Below are 16,882 nucleotides of genomic sequence, written 5' to 3'. Positions count from 1 at the left end.
ACAAAGAAGACAAAACATTAATGTTTTCAAGTCAGATTTAAACCTAACATCTAGAGTCTCAAGTGTGCCATTTTTAAAGTTTTAGCTCGGGCCTGCCATTTTTATTTTGTCTTGTAAAGCACTTTCTGGCTTTGTTTTCAAAAGTGCCATGTAAAGCATTTTTTTTTAATAAAGATCTTTGTAGGAAGTGCCTTGGGTTATAGAAAAAACAACATGTTTGCATTTGTCCTTTCAGAAATGGTAAAAATTAATTAAACGTAAAGCCTTTTTCTTTAAATAGCAAATGCCAAGCAAGGTTTCCAGGAAGGCAGAGCTTGGCTTGTATTTATAAATATTTTATATTTGCTTGTCGTTCTTTTTATTTTTTACATAATGCGCTGTGTCTAGTTTACACACACTTATAAATATTTGATCCACTGAATGCAGTCTCCTCATGAAATATTTTTGGCATATTTTTGGATTACCATAGTATGTTACAAATTTAGGGCTTACCCAAACATTATCCATCAGGTTTTCTTTTTTTGGTTTCCTTTCTTTCTTCCTTTTTTTGCATGCATGTACCTGATGCATAGAGTCAGGACTGAGGTTGTGTCCTGGGGCTTTTGAGCTTCTCTTAGGAACCGATACAGGGACTATGGTCGCTGATATGTGTTAAATTTATGACAGTTTTTATAGGAGCTGGCTTCACAGTCTTCTCTAAATAAATAAATAAATAAATAAATAAAGCCATATTAATCAGGAAGTTTGAAATGACGTACAGTGGAGTGATCTGCAGGTTTTTGTTAGTCTTAAATCATGTTGACAATATTATGGTAAATACAAATCTGTAGGGAAGAGGTAATGACTAAGTAGAATTAAGGGAAAGTCATGAACAAGGCATTTTAGTGCCTTGTTTAATGATGCTGATATTTTTTATCCTCAAGCCTCATTGCTTATGGTTGTTCAGGAGAAATAGTTAACTTTCTAATTTGTTTTTTTCTAGTCAATACAATTAAATGCAGAACGATGGACATCTTTGGGTTAAAGGTACTTCAGTTTGCAGTTAGGTTGGAAAATCTTCATAAGCTAAAACTGCTGCATGAAGTAAGCCCACAGGATTTAGTGACTGTGTATGTTTGAGTTCGGTATTTATTGCGTCAAACTCCCAGCCCACAAGGACTTAAAATACACTAAAAATACAATTTGCAGTGGTGAAGGAGCTTGTCACACAAAAACATTTTATTGCCAACACAGAAATCCTGTCCCATGTTCAGGGTAAAACACAGCATTATAACAACCAGCCTTCTACAAGAGTAGGTTGTAATCCCTTTATAATGATGTGTAAAACATAAAGTATACTGGATCTTTCCATGTAACCTAAATAATGAACTACACACAGTACTGTACAAGGTCTTTCATAATTTTCCTATAGACTATGGCTATTTTTCACTCATTTTCAGTCCAGTACTTTTAGAGAAATGCTATGTAACACTGACCTAATTATCATCTAAGGATAGAAAAAAACTAACTGAACGGATGAACCAGTCTACATTCAACAGACAACTTGACAAATAAACAATTTTATATTGTATCTTTAGGCACTTTGTTACTAAATCCTCTCTCAAACACATTAGTTCCCATTTCTTGAGCTAAATATGTGAAACATGTCAAACATAAAGCAGTTTTACAAATATGAAATTGTATGTTTGCCAAATTAGCTGAAAAGTTGCCATATCTCGATGTAGTGTGCAGTGTGTACAGGTGTAGTGCAAGGATGGGCCAAACTAATTCAGGCTGGAACTTGTAATCACATAAAATGAATGTCTTTGATACTATTCTACCACTTATGTTTATTACAAGTGAATACATGCACATGCATAATGTATGAAAACAATACCTGATCTATCACCATTGTGAAGACCATCATAGAGTATTCACTCTCTTAAATACTGACATTGAAATTTTAACTAAATAAATAATATAATAAAAGTGTTGCTTGACTGCGGTAAATGAATGAGCTTCATTTCATTCATTCATTTGATATTTGCTACCTTAATAGAGTTCATTTACTTCATCCTCACTGTATGTACACAATTATCGGTGTTTTCATAGAATTCACATTTAGCCTTTTGTGCATTTAAATACGTTATTCTGATCATTAAAAATTAAAAACAATATTCTTATGGGCAGTCAGAATGGGCTCATTGTAGATGTGGGTGGGCCCTCTCCCATTAGACATTAAAAAAAAGATGAAATGCATAATGATCTATGATCTAGAAAGCATCTGACTGACAACAGCTTAATTTTCCAGCAAACACACAGTGAAACACAGTCAGTCATGAGTGGCCTCCCCAGATCGAGCCAAAAAACAGCCAATATTCAAAGAAAGCTTTAAATGTCCTTCAATAAGCATGGAAAACTATTCAAAAACATTACAAGATAGCTTGCCTAAGTGGTTTCAGGCTGTGTTGAATGTAATCCTACCAAATATTGACTTTCAAGCTTGTTAGAAATGTGTTTTTAGGCAGTTTACCTTATACACTGTAGATCCATGTATGTTTACTGCACCTGGTCCACATCCCCTAGCAAAATATAAAGAAATGAGGGGCAGCTGAACATTTTTGCACAGTAGGTTAGTATATAAATACACATGTTTGACTTTCAAATTCTTTCTTACATGAGACTGCAGCTACTCTTCAGCAGAGAATGTGTTCATAATTTAGGTTTGTACAAGACATCAGCAGATGGTCTTTCTTCACAAACCACCAAAGGTTTGGTGTGAAAATCACTCATAACAGTTGTTTGTTTTAAAAAATAAAAACCAAAAACCAAATAAAGAATTCACCTTACTAACACAGAAGCGTCAATGCAACAAATCCCAGTTTTAAAGATATGTTTGATTTTTTTTCCCCCATCATCTGGAACAGTGAGTGATGCCAAAGGATTAATCAAAAATCTAATTTACAGTGCTCAAATGTGTAAGCACATCCTTTTGTCTTTAAGGAAATACATAAACCCAAATATGCAAGAAAAAAACATCCCACACTGCTCAGTTTAAGATGATTTACAAAAGCATATGGTAACACTTATCGTGAATTCATGACCTCTTGCATACTGATATGAAAAGTTGAATATGATTTATTTTCTGCTGCTATTTATCATTCGCTTTGTTGTGTTAAAGAAGGACAAGGCTGCCTCTTTATCTGAAAGGCCAGGCTAAAGATACGAAGAATCAAAGCTCTGATATGTAATTATAACATTTGGAATTCAACCAAAATCGCTCAATGCCATTACTTCAATTTTTTTTAGCCCATCCTACACCATGATGAAGACATTAACATGATTTGATAATTCACAAATCTTTGCCATTGAAATCCCTAAATTGTTGCATTAGATACTATTAATTCAGGTATGTTACTTATAGCTCTGAAGGTTTTAATCAAATATTTTAATCAAATGTGTTTACTCAACCACAAAGCGGTCTATGAATTCCTGAAAGGTCTTGCGTCCTTGCTGTAAAATGCTACCAAAAGGCGTTAGTTATTGGGGAACATAGTGTAACATTGCAGGGGTTATTTAAGACCAAGTGCTGCTGTTCACTGATAGAATTGGATGAAGTATTTGACAGAAAGTCCATTAAAAGAGATGGAGCTGTGAGGCAATTACAGAGTGCTGAGGGAAGCAGGATTGGAGCTTTTTTATATTGTAGTTCAGACACAGTATGGAAAATGAGAAGAAAACCCATCTTCTGTCACAACAGCTGCTATTAATACAAGAAGTGGTCACTCCAGTCACTCTTCACTTAACCGCTACCGTGAAGAATCTGTAGTGAAAGTGAATAAGATAGCTAAGTATACTTTACAGATAACGAGTGGTACAGGCCAAACGACCCATCAGGTCAGCGTCTGTAGTTATGGTTGCTATGTTGTTGCTCCTGGAAAATGAAACCCTAAAAATCGCCACTGCTCCTTCTCTTATTTCTCATGACCACTAATGCAATTTAAATGACAACCAACTAATCTAAGACAAATATTGCACTTCTAAGAGCATTAAAAAACCCCACCAATTACTGTGAGCTCAATGCGCTTACTAAGGAGTTTTCTCAGCTTTCTTTGTTTCTGTTACAGCCTGATTATGTACAAGGCTCCACTTTATTCAAATATATTCAGTGCTTTTTGTCTCGCTATTTTACTAAGCTACTTGATACAAAACACTGAATGTTAAAATTGGAGGACCTACAAATGAAATCCTAATTTAGGGCTTCAGGAGTCCCAAAAATAATTTATTAAGGGGATAAAAGAAAAAAAAAAAAAAAAAAAGAAAATTCTGCCTGTTCTTTAAGTTAAACTAACTTTTAATCCTTTGCAAATGTATGCAAGTCAGTACAATTATATTTATATGTAAATAAGTTATTTCTCAGTTAGCATTAGTTGTTCTCATGCAGTTTATGAAAAAAAAAAACATGAACTGCATGAACCATATGCAGCAACTATCAGCACTAGTGGTGACAAAAAATAGTAATACTCCAATTTAAATGTAACAACTTCTTGATTTTGGAACTACTGGGAATAACTGGGAATAACTGTTTAATACATAACATAAAGGCGCATGCAGTGTAATGCTTGCTGCTTTATATTTTATTTTCAGTCTGTATTGTAGTAGCTTTGGAGGAATCACACCAAAAAAATCTGATAAAATATAAATAATATAAAAGCTGATATTACTTCTGAACTCTTTAAGTCCTTCATCTCAGACCGCCTGTTGTCTTCTGATTGGCCAACCGGAAGCCTGGGCAGCTCCAGGTGCTTTGGAGCAATAACACATCTGTTTGGCAGCGTGGAGTTTCCAAATACACATATGTGTGTATAAAAGATAGATGTACCCAGCATGTCATTGTTTTCTGTGCTCTGTCTTTTGAAGCCTCATTTTGGCTGCTGCCGTGTTAGTTTTTGGACCCAGAAGTGACCAGATTTAGAGAAGAAAGCAAAAGTTTAACAAACCGCCACCGCAAACTTTGCGGACAGACATGTGTACCTGCTAATTTGTTTAGTAGCACACTAGTAAAATACCAGAATTTAACTCTTTAACACTAAAGGGCAAATTTCTAAACCTTCTTGCACAAGCTGTACCACAGCCATAATGTCAGTCAGGTTATTTCATGAAAATGCTCCAGAAGACACTAGCAACTGACAGTGGAGGGCTTGAGTCTGTGACTTGAATTAGTGGAGACGAGGCCAAGCAAGCAGATATAGTGTTCAGCAGGCTGCATCAGCACACGTCAGTCAAAGCAGCCACGTCCAGAATCCAGAAGGATGAGTTATAAAAACCCAGTATATATTTGTTATGATGGAGGAGACTACCTCTAAAGACAAATAAACAGTGTATTATGTATTTTCTGTGCCAGGCTGTAAACAAGGTTTTTATTGCTTCTAAGTTGGCCATTTTGCCATAGCAGTCTGTGGGGACTGACTCGCTTCAAGTGGCCTCGGCAGTTTTTTAAACACTTTTGTGTTGGATTCATTTTTCTAGCCTCGAGGTTGTAAAACCTTCTAAATAATGTACATTGTTATTTACAACTTTTCAATATTCATGTCAGAGCCAGAATCAAATATGATTAATCAAAAAACCCATTGCTACAAACATGACATGAACATTTTTTTCTGCATCTTCATAGAGATCAAGTAAGCTTATCACAGATTTCTTTTATATAGACTTCTCCATATATTGCTTGTGATTGAAACTCTAGTGTTATATCATACAATCAGCTGGTAATTAGCTTAACCAGTCTGTTTTGAAGCATAGATGCCCTGCTGCTGTCCTTGTTGCTGCAGATCTTCTCATATACCAGACTGAATTTGAACATGTGAGAATAGATTGGAGAAATTGCCATTTGTAGTTAAGAACAAGACATTTGTGTTCATCTCTGTTTTCACATTTTGCTCTTGGAATCTCCTCACCAGGAACAGGAGGAGGCAGTGCTCACAAGCAAAGGATGGTAACACACTACAGGCACTGGAAAGCTGGCCAGTCAGAGCACAGTAGGCTTATAGAGAAGAGGTGGGGCTCAGTGAGCCCATAGCTAATATCACCTTTTTCATGCGGAGGCTTCAGCAAAGCCCATACATCAGACGAAAGTGGGCTTTTAGGCAGCCTTTAGCTCTTATATGTGCTTCAGAGTAAGAAATAAATGAGGAATTCTTCAAACAATGTGAAACATTCACTTTTCTTAAGGGTCACGGGACAGACACTGATTATAAAACAAAAAGTAATGTTTATCATGATGTTACAGGTCCAGACTGGGCTTGGACAAAGAACAAGGAATGATTCATCTGGAGATCAGCGTCTCTGATGGGCGTGAGTAATAACAACATGTTACCTTGGCAACACAGAAAAAATAATTGATTTATCACAATTTAGTTTAACAATGTTTTTTTTAATATAATAAATATATATGAATAATTTCATTTAAGTATATTATTATTATCATGAGAAACAAAGAAAGTAGTCAGTGCTGAAATTCTTCTTCCCATCTGGCTACATGAAGTCTTCATACAGTCGAGCTTATTCATTTTTGAAGGGCTGGGCTGTGACTTGGCGCACTCAGCTCGACTTTCTTGGCCACAATGCAGAGAGGGGGGCACTTCCATAAGGGCCTTGTGTGTTAATGCCCTATCTCTGTAGAGAGTACTTCATTTTTTCTGATGTTAACAAACTGGGACAGCTCTCTCTACTTTATCTATTAGTAAGAATATTGGCTTCCAAATTTTTGCTTCTATGCTTCACTTAATACTATGAGCATAGGCACTGCTAAGCCTTGACTGTGGGCTACAGAAGGTTGTTTGTTCCTGTATTATGTTGTGTTTTTAGCACTAATTTCTTGCTTACCCACAGGATCGCAGTACATAACTTGTAAACTTCAGAATTGCTCTGATGGAAACAAGAGCAAACCTTTTCCTGGGTTTATCATCCCTAATTCCCTTGTGGTTCAGGATGAATACGTTTTTATCCAGGTGGGTTTTTATTGTGAGGTCTGGTTTCATTAAAAGACAATTAAATGCTGTAAAACCAATGTGTTCACTCTCGTCTTAATGTACAGTCATGTTTTTCATTAACTAAAAGGGGCCATTATCCTGTGAAGGGATGGGGTAAAAAATAAATTGCAGCGTTGTGTATTTACTACAATGCCACTCTGGCATGATGCACAACAGCCTAATTAGCAACAAACCCAGAGTTTTGATGGCAGTATAAATTATTTGACCCGAGCTTCGGGCAGTTAGTGTCTTCATTTATGTTTATGGATGTTTACCATGGATAGATGGACTCTATTCTGCTTTTGTAGGTGCCAGTAGGTGGCCAGTCTGTCCATTATGTGTCCTATAAACGAAATGCTTTCTACCCAATGAAGCTTCCCAAGTACACTCTGCCAAAGGTAAGGTAACTGGAAAGGATGCAGTGTTTGATTGAGAAGAACAAGTAACATTAATTTAACTATGAAACATTTATTCCTCTGGGACATTTTGTTCTATGATTATACGTTTTAGTGGGTTGATTATTTCCAAATACTTTCATCAAGTTTGCTTCCAGTATTATTTACTGACGGATCCATTAAATTGTTTTCTGTGCTTTAATCTCCTGAAAAATGATATAGGATTGCATAATTATGTCTCTGTTTATTTAATAGCATTGCACTGATTTTCAGTTTTCTCATCTATAGCTACTTCGCCTAAATTACATTTACTTAAAGAAAGCAAATCTGGAGTTCCCAAGGGCTTCCCAAAATGTTCTGAAGCAGAAAATGTCAATTTAGCATCTGCACAAAAATGCACTGACTTCCATTTACTGCAAGCGCAGCAGGGTGGCTTAGCAGTTTGAGAGACTGTGTTAGAACAACAGGAGAGATTTAGTTCCAGCAGTGTTGTTTCAATAAATCTATCCATCCTGCCTTGTATTCTGTGACCATTTTTTCTGGGAAGGGCACATCTTGTGCACCATGCTGGATAAGAGATTCAGTAAAATTAAAAGGAGCTTGGCTTCATTTTTAGTGCACAGCGTGAAATGCCTTAGGTCTAATTGCTACAGACCCAGACTGAGTGATGTCAAGAAGTGACAAATTGTTAGCTCGCAGCTTTGTGCACATCGCTAAGCGGATTTACACTTACTTGTTCTTTAAGCCATTTCCTAAGAAACATATTGGCAAATGAGTAGTTAAGTAATCCACACAGAGGCATCCACTCATGAATTCTGCTTATTTAGGACTTACAGATAATCAGCACAGACGATAACCAGGTGGTGGCAGCGATTCAGGACTGGCACCAGAATGATTCCTACAACCTGTACATGTCTGAGTCCAGAGGGCTATTCTTCACCCTGATGCTGGAGGACGTTGTGAGCAGTGGAGGTCCCGAGGGAAATATAATGATAGACCTCTATGAGGTAGGCAGTGAATGTGCTGCAGGGGTGGTGCTTTTATCTGACTACATGGTTTTGTAATATTAGGGCAGTGGCTTTTTTTGTAGTTTCTCCTTTTATATATTTCATATATTTATTATATTCTGTCTGTCTGTCTGTCTGTCTGTGTTGACATTAATGCATTACTACTTAAGAATGCTTTATGGAGCACTAATTGAGCTCCTTCAAAATGTTAACCCCAGAGTGTTATTGGAGCATATGGTTTTAATTTTATGTTCCTAATTAAGGTAAATGAAGGTACCATATGTGGTTCCTTGTTTTATTTTCTGAACATCTTTCCTGACTGGAGTCCTGTCCAGTCACAGGCACAGGCTGCTGTAAGGTGGCAACATTCGCCAATAAGAAAATGTGGCTAGAAATATATACTTTTCTTCAAATGTCTAAGTTCATTTGAGTTCATACACTGAACTGAGCATGCATACACACACAAATACAGGTTGTGCCCGAACAGAATACTTCAAGTGAAAAAACAGCATTTTTTTGAGTCAATACTGAGCCCACTTTGAAGAAAAACAGTAGCAGTGAAGTATATCTCTACTACAAACAAAAAAATAAATAGCATGGTGAAACCATGTGAAAATCAAGGAAAACTAAATAAATCATAAACATTGAATTACTAAATCAATTTTAGCATTAATAAAATATAATAACATTATGTAACTGAAGTATAATAAAAATACTATAAGGGTATCAAAAAACCAAAATCACACATTTCACTGCTTGAAAATGACTAAAAGTGGGATAAATGTCTCACTGGATCACTGTATGATGTTATAGGAACTTGTGGCAACATTCAGTGTATTATTCACTACTACTATCCTATATTTATAAGAGTTTTTCAATAACACAAATATGGCTCTCTAGATGCATCTGGTGTATGTCTCAAAGTGGACTTATGGAAATATGATCAAATATAGTGCCACCACTTTTAACCATAAATTCCACTAATTTCTAGAGACAACACCTATCTCAACATTTAGAACAACTATTGAAATACATAATGTAGAAGACTAAAGTCTGAAATACTCCCAGCCACTGCTGATTGGATGCATTAATGAGCATTGCATTCAAATGCATTTTTATCACTATGTGTCACATACATTAGCCTGATGTTTGCTGACTGACTGGGAGACGTTTATATGGTTCCACAACCTGACAGTGAAGCCAGTTTTTTTTAAAAAATTATTTATTTAAGTTACCAAATGTGGTTTCTTGCCCCAACAGAGGGTTTGCTTGACAGAAAATCAAAAAGTCACAAACTTTTATCACATTCATCAAGTAAAAATGTCAGATATTTACCGAGTTAGATTTCTTTAATTTGTTTTCTAATTTGGGATTGTATTTGTTTCCTTAAAAAATTATAAAAAAATTACATGAAATAACATTAAATTGATGCTGCTTAGGAATGAATTTTTTTAGATGAATAATCAGAAAAACACTTTAAATTTTTTTTACCCATATACTGAAACTGTTGACTATAAGAGGACGCTGAAGGCAACATGGGGAGAGCTAACGAAGACACTATCTGTCTCTAAGAGTACCATACAAAAGTCAAATCCCTGGTTTGGGATCTTTCTTGAGCAACATAACAGACTCTGACAAGTAAAGCACCAACAGATGGACAAAAACTTTCATAAGAGTTCTTGTGGATTTTCTGCTGTGTTTTCCTTAAGTGCACTGAGACGTTTTAGATGCCCCTTCTATAATGAAGCAGATGTTACACTGCATTCATTCTGCAGCATCTGGGTGCTTCTCTCATATCTACTTTATGGCTGCTTTATCATCTTTTTCATGCAACATTACAGTTGCACAAGAAAACATTTAACAGGTTTAGTCATTAGATAAGGTATCATTGATATACACATTTCGAAAACACGGTCAGTGATGGTGCATTGGCACAGTGCAGAATACCGGCTTTAACTAGTGCCCTGAACATATTATATCTGTGCTGACAGATCTACTATGAGGTTGCAGCAGCTGCACATGTATATATCAGCCTAGATTATCCTCATCCTTAGCCAGCAGTAAAAGCATCATGTTGTTGAAAGCTAAGATAGCCATCAGCAGTAGTTATGCTGCTCTCTGCCCAGAAACACTTAACTGCAGTGACCAGTAGAAGATATGAAATGGTCATTCATACTTTGACAAAGATTTGTGGAAATGAAAGAGAAATGTGAGCTCAAGTGATAGCTGCAGGTGAGAGTCTGCATCTCTCTGCACATAAATACAAAGAAGAAGACATATCTCAGGGCTGTGCCATATGTTGTTTTGATTTTGCAGAGTCCTACAGATGGTCCAAAATAGTGCTCCATGTCAGGAAAAACTATCACTTTCAGACATCTCTTCCTTTCCAAACTAGGTCTTCAGCTTTACTTAAGTTTGAATAATTTACGGTTATTTTTTTCCTCCCTTTTTTGTTATTTTTCCCCCCACTGCTCTCCTTCTCTCATGTTCTCAGGTTGCCGGGATTAAAGGGGTGTTCCTGTCAAATAAAGTTGTCGAGAACCAAGTGAAAACTTATATCACATACAACAAGGGGAGAGACTGGCGTCTTCTTCAGGCTCCAGCAACCGATCTCCAAGGAAACAAGGTCTATTGTGAACAAGTAAGTGGGCCACTGACAAGAGGTACATTTGGTTATTTGGATTTTCATTATCTGCTTGCAAAAATACCGCAGTGAATCATGCTAGACCATGGTCAAAGTCTGCTGATAACTATGTGCCATAGCAATGCAGTTCTGAATGTGGCAGTAAGTGAAGAGACCTGTTATGATTTGGTTTACCTTCCAGTATTCATTTATATTCAATACATATTACTACTGTAATAAGTAAAGGGAACATACCATACCTTTCCTTATTTGTAGTCATATTCAAACGTGTAAATGTAATCCCTATGAGCCAAAGCTCAGGCTCCAGACTGCTCTGAGTGCTAGGTTCATGTTTTTGTCTTATGTGTTGCTCAGTTCCTGGCACAGAACTTAGATGAAGTCAAACATGTATGTACGCACTCTCTCTAGACAGTATTACTACAGCACTGCGTACGCAGTAGGGGTGCAACATTTGCACATATCTATACGGGGCTGGGGAATGACTGCAGGCATGAGCACTTGATCATCGTAAATCACGAACGAAAAATTGGGATGCACTTTCAGGCCACTCTTTACATTAATCCCCTTTAAAAAACCCAGTTTTGCACTCAGATGTTGAATTTTAGAGTGTGTCTGTGTCCCGTAGAGGCTTATATTATTCATGCAACAAGATGTTAGCAGCAGTGGCAACGAGTAGGGTGTAAAACACTGGATGATGGAACTACGACATGAGTAAAATTTGTAAATTCAATATAAGTTTTAGTATTATTTCTGTAGTATTGAATGTGCAACATAGACATTTTACTTGCTGCCTAACCTTTGGTGTTTCCTGACCTCTTTTTTCCTGCTTTTCCATGTCAGTCACATGTTATTATAATATTATGAAGATGACTTAATCATCAAGTTCTAGCTTTAAACATGTTGTGATTAAATGATTTAAAAATCACTGGATTTTATTTTTATTCACGTTTTGCATAGCATCCCAGCATGCTTTGAAAACCAGACTTTAATGTATTGCTCTGTATCATAGATTTTTGGATAGCTTTTTGTTTGTGTGCTAAAATGCAGCACGTTATTGCATTTTTGCTTTATTTTTCTTTCTTTTCTTTTAAAAAAATAAATCAGTGCAAAGCTTCACACTATTTCTTATTCCACCAGGGTAGGCAAAGACAAATCATAAAAGATAAGGAGCACAAGCATAATAAGTGGCAGACTTAGTCAACAGAAAATTAAAAGAAAATTAAAACTTTTTTTAATTTAGAGAGATTCTAGGCCCATAAATTAAATCTAAAGAGGCACTTAATCCAAAAAGGTCCCACAAACACTTTTTGTCATTCAAACTGCCTTTTAATCTACCAAGCGTACACTCATAAGAGATTATCTCTACTGCTGCATCTCTATCTCTAGCCATTTTCCACTAATTCTGTGAACTGTAATAAGACAATATTTACTAAGCATTACTCACTATGTGAAATAGCATAAATTGGGACTCATATTGCTTCATGAGCTTTGATTCCATTGGGCTACAGCTGCAACTAAAATGTTTTTTTTTTTAGTTGTTGTAATTCTTTTTTATGCTTGTTGTGTCTTTTTACAACAGACAAAAGCCCAAATATGGGCTTTGAGTTACTCATGTATATAACAATCAAATCTTCACGTCATCTCCTGCGCATAGATCTGATCTATATTAACGTTTCATTTTGATTTGGAAAACTAATGTCCTTCACGTTTCGCAGCCATACTGTTCGTTGCACCTGCACCTTCACGTATCAGAGAATCCTTACACCTCGGGAAACATTGTCAGCAAAGACTCAGCTCCAGGAATCATAATAGCATCAGGTGAGACGATATTTGATTATTTTGCACATCCATACTGTTGTTTACGCTCTGTCTTAATGCTGGTCTTTGCTCACATCCTTCAGCACACAGTCACATCTGTTTTTTTTAGATGCAATTCCAGCTCTGTCTTTCTTAGCTGACAACAATTTCAAATATAAAAGAAAATCTGTTTGTCCTGCACATCTGTTGCATGTTCTTTAGTCGAATGACTAACAAAAGCACTTTTGTGTTGGTTCTGAATTAACGATCGGATCTGAAAACGTGACATGCTTAAAATAATTGAGATTAAAAATCTTTTGTATTCAGGCTTGGTTGGACCTGAGCTGACCAACGCTAATGTCAGCATCTTCATCACATCTGATGCTGGGAACACCTGGAGAGAGGTACATTACATTAACTCTTAGATTAGGGCTATGGGTACATTTTGTAATATTAGTACCTGTACAATGTCTTCATCTCGATAGGTAGTGCTTTCTGAATGTATTACTCTGTTGAGTATAATCAGGTTTTCCTTTTGAGTCTTTTTATCCATTCAAGAAACCAGTGATAAAAGCTGTCTTCCCCATGTCTATTCACTGAGCGTAATACGGAACAAAAGTTTTAAAACATATGACTTTAGTGAGCTATTATCTGAACAAAGAAGAAGAGAACAAAACAGGGAATCTGAGCTTTCATTGCCAACTTTTATTCCTCAGTTTTCAGCTGCTGTTGCTACAGTCACATTTTCAAAAAAAACCCCAACAAAACAAAAAAAAAAACAAAGGCGTGAAGTTTGACAGCCAGCCTTGTGCATATCTGATCTTTAAAACAAATAAAACAAAAGGAGCATTTAGACTTTTTGCCATTGGCTTAAGTCTGAAAAAAATATCAACAATAAGAGCAACGCTCGCTTGATGCTTTTCTTTATTCACACAGCTGAGACTCCTGTGTTCCTGCTTGTTCGTTGTATAGGTGTGAACATGCATGTTCTTGTACTTTGTGCAGACTTGAATTTTTCTCTGGAGTTATGAAGTGGAGCTGATTATGTCTGCAGGTTTTTCAGGAAGAGTACAGTGTGTTTTTCCTGAATCAAGGAGGATCTCTGGTGGCCATCCGACACACACCTCTGCCAATTAGACACATATGGTAAGGCTCTCCAAGGACGCACCACATCTTTTTAGAGACTGTATTCAATCTTCAAAACAAAACAAGGGAGTTTGTGGGGGGGGGGGGGGGGGGATTGCTTCCCCTCTGATGCTTTTCATACAGAATTCAGCTCTATTTGTGGCTGGTCTGTCTGTGATCCAACCATTGTTCTCTCCCTCAGGCTGAGTTTTGATGAGGGCAGAAACTGGGACAAATATAGCTTCACCTCCTCTCCGCTCTATGTTGATGGGGTGCTGGGGGAGCCTGGAGAGGACACCCTTATAATGACGTAAGATTTGAAGGAACCATGAAGACTCAATGTGTTTCAGTTTAGTTCATTACCGTCCTTGCTAATTATATTTTACCCAGATGAAGACTTAGAAGAGTTCACAATATTCTTGATTTTATTTGATATGGTTTTTGGGTTTCATCAGCCAAGATGTAGAAGAAGGGTTTCTCTGCTCCTGCAGAACATGGGTTAGAGTCAGTGTATTGTTATTATTATTATTATCAGTGGAGTTACAGGTTTTTCACATATTTCTTCTCAAATCTACTCCACATTTGATTAATTTTCTTGCTTTTCTGACTTTTTTGTGTAGAATATTCGGTCACTTCAGTCATCGATCTGAGTGGCAACTTGTCAAGATCGACTTCCGGTCCATTTTCCAACAGCGGTGCACATCTGACGACTATCTGACGTGGCAGTTGCACAATGAGGTAAGGCGGTCTTTCTGCTATTTGACTAATGATAACGCAAAGATTCATCCATTGATTAAAGCCAAGAGAATCACTTTGATTTAGCTGCACAATAAAAGCAAGATGGTAAAAAAGAAACAAAAAAAAGAATTTCTGAAATGTTTATGATGCATTATTAATCACAGGGTGAAGTGTGCATCATGGGAATGAAGAGAATCTTCCAAAAACTGAAAGCAAACGTTCGATGTGTCAAGGCCAGAGATCAGTATATTTCCCAGATGTCAGATTCCTGCCTGTGCACAGAGGCGGATTTTGAGTGGTGAGTTCCCTTCTCTGCAGCTACACTCTTTTCACTTCATTAAATCCAATGCACAACACTTTATCAATCTCCAGAGGCAGAGTCTGTGAAGTAAACCTAAGGCACAACAAGAACAGTATTTGAAAAGATCTATTTTATAATTCACTACTTGTTATTCCTATTTCAGTCATGTTCTTTTGTAAATTTAGGACATAACTTAGTAATAATAATAAAAAAAAGTTTCACGAACACAAATGTTTTTCTGCTTCCTAGTATATTGTGCAGTTCATTTATATTATCAGTATTTCTCAACAAGTCACTTTTACCACACGGTGTTACCCAAACTTATATTTATGATAATATGCATTGCAAAAGTATGAAAAATCTCAATTGTAAAAAGTTTAAACACCAGTCCATGACCACATGATCACGAGATAAAGAAAAATGTGGGTGCCCAGCCTTCGCAATCACATGAAAGCAGGTTCATTGCTGCATGATTCAAGTGCCCTTGAATAGATTTCCATAATGAATAGCAGTAGTGGTTCACTCTAGACTCTATTATTAGCTACTTCTGTACGTCTAACAAGTATTGCTTCGATACTTGTTTATCACTTCAGACTGTCTCATCCTTTCTTTTATCTTTCTCATCTAACCGCTGCTGATTGAGCAGCACAAACTAATATAACACAAGCTTAACACCACTTTATTACTAGATGACTTCTGGCTCCTGAGAGAGTGTTTTCCTGATCACGATGAAAGATTTCTGACAGATCAGTCTTACTGATGAATACTTTGTTGAGGTATTATAATTGTGTATTTGTGTTAACACAAACAATGCTTTTGCTGTCTCAGAAATTTGATGCAACCCCCCAAAAAACATCAAACCTTCAAATACTTTGAGCTGCTTTGCTGTGGGGACTTTTCTCTAGCCCAGAACATTTCTGTTTGAAGGATGCATGTAGTTATTGATTTTTTTATTTTTATTTTTTGGAGTGGGGTTTGGGTATTTTTTTAATATATAAATAAATGATCCGTAATCTTGATAATAGTGTCTTTTTCCCTACTGAAACAGCGACTATGGGTTCGAGAGGCAGATCGATGGCACCTGTGCTCCAGCTTTCTGGTTCGTTCATTCAGCAACATCTAGAGACTGCATCACAGGGGACAGCTTTCTCAACACCACAGGGTATGCTTGAGTCACTTGTTCATTATGTTTTTGATTTAATTCAGTTTTATTTGTCAATGCAGTTTACATTGCACAGTAAAGACCATCAATAGTAGAGAGATCAAATATCCCCCACCAAGCTAGCACTTGGTGGCAGTTTTCACAGAGTGAGATTTCTGGTAGAACCAGATTGAAATTATGCCAGAAAAACAAGCAGCAGATGCACAAATGTTTTTAGTTAGTTTTAAATCAGCCTTCATGAATCACCTGTTGTTGTGTGAAAATAGTAGTTTTCATACAATGTAATTTCCAAGGTTAAAAACAGATGGAAAACATGTTTGAAAGAGACGTGTGTGGAGTTTAGGTAATTAAAAAGATCAAACCTCTGATTTTCTTACTTCAGATTAAGAGCGAGGCTTGCTTATATTTATTGCCACTATTTAACTGTCAGCCAAGATAAGCCAGCTGTATAGCACAGGCTTCCCACCACACTGAGCATCAGGTCACATGCTGCTTAAAAACTAGTCATTAAACAAGACTAAACCAGCAAACATATGTGGGAAATATGAATAAAAAAATATCCAGTAATAAATCTGTATGCATCAGTATCTATTCATAACAGGCTAATTAAACTAATCTAACACAGCAGTTAAATATGACAAACAGTTGTATCCACTGTCTTCATGGGTTGTGCCTGCTTTTATGCTCATGCCGTGTCTGACCG

General features: G+C 36.6%; 1 protein-coding gene across 1 annotated transcript in view; it reads left to right on the top strand.

Moving 5' to 3' along the window:
* Window positions 1–16,882, top strand: part of LOC146505521 (VPS10 domain-containing receptor SorCS1-like) — a 47,169-nt gene that overhangs the window by 19,119 nt on the left and 11,168 nt on the right. Inside the window, exons 6-17 of the mRNA XM_085182382.1 lie at window positions 6,269–6,333; window positions 6,871–6,989; window positions 7,319–7,408; window positions 8,233–8,412; window positions 10,907–11,053; window positions 12,772–12,874; window positions 13,181–13,257; window positions 13,908–13,999; window positions 14,181–14,288; window positions 14,599–14,716; window positions 14,881–15,014; window positions 16,066–16,179. Coding sequence (XP_085038508.1) covers window positions 6,269–6,333; window positions 6,871–6,989; window positions 7,319–7,408; window positions 8,233–8,412; window positions 10,907–11,053; window positions 12,772–12,874; window positions 13,181–13,257; window positions 13,908–13,999; window positions 14,181–14,288; window positions 14,599–14,716; window positions 14,881–15,014; window positions 16,066–16,179 — 1,347 coding nt within the window. The remainder of the gene's footprint in view (window positions 1–6,268; window positions 6,334–6,870; window positions 6,990–7,318; window positions 7,409–8,232; window positions 8,413–10,906; window positions 11,054–12,771; window positions 12,875–13,180; window positions 13,258–13,907; window positions 14,000–14,180; window positions 14,289–14,598; window positions 14,717–14,880; window positions 15,015–16,065; window positions 16,180–16,882) is intronic.

This window comes from Neolamprologus multifasciatus, chromosome 13 (assembly GCF_963576455.1).
Source record: "Neolamprologus multifasciatus chromosome 13, fNeoMul1.2, whole genome shotgun sequence".
NCBI lineage: Eukaryota > Metazoa > Chordata > Actinopteri > Cichliformes > Cichlidae > Neolamprologus > Neolamprologus multifasciatus.
This window is presented reverse-complemented; position numbering and strand designations above follow the sequence as displayed.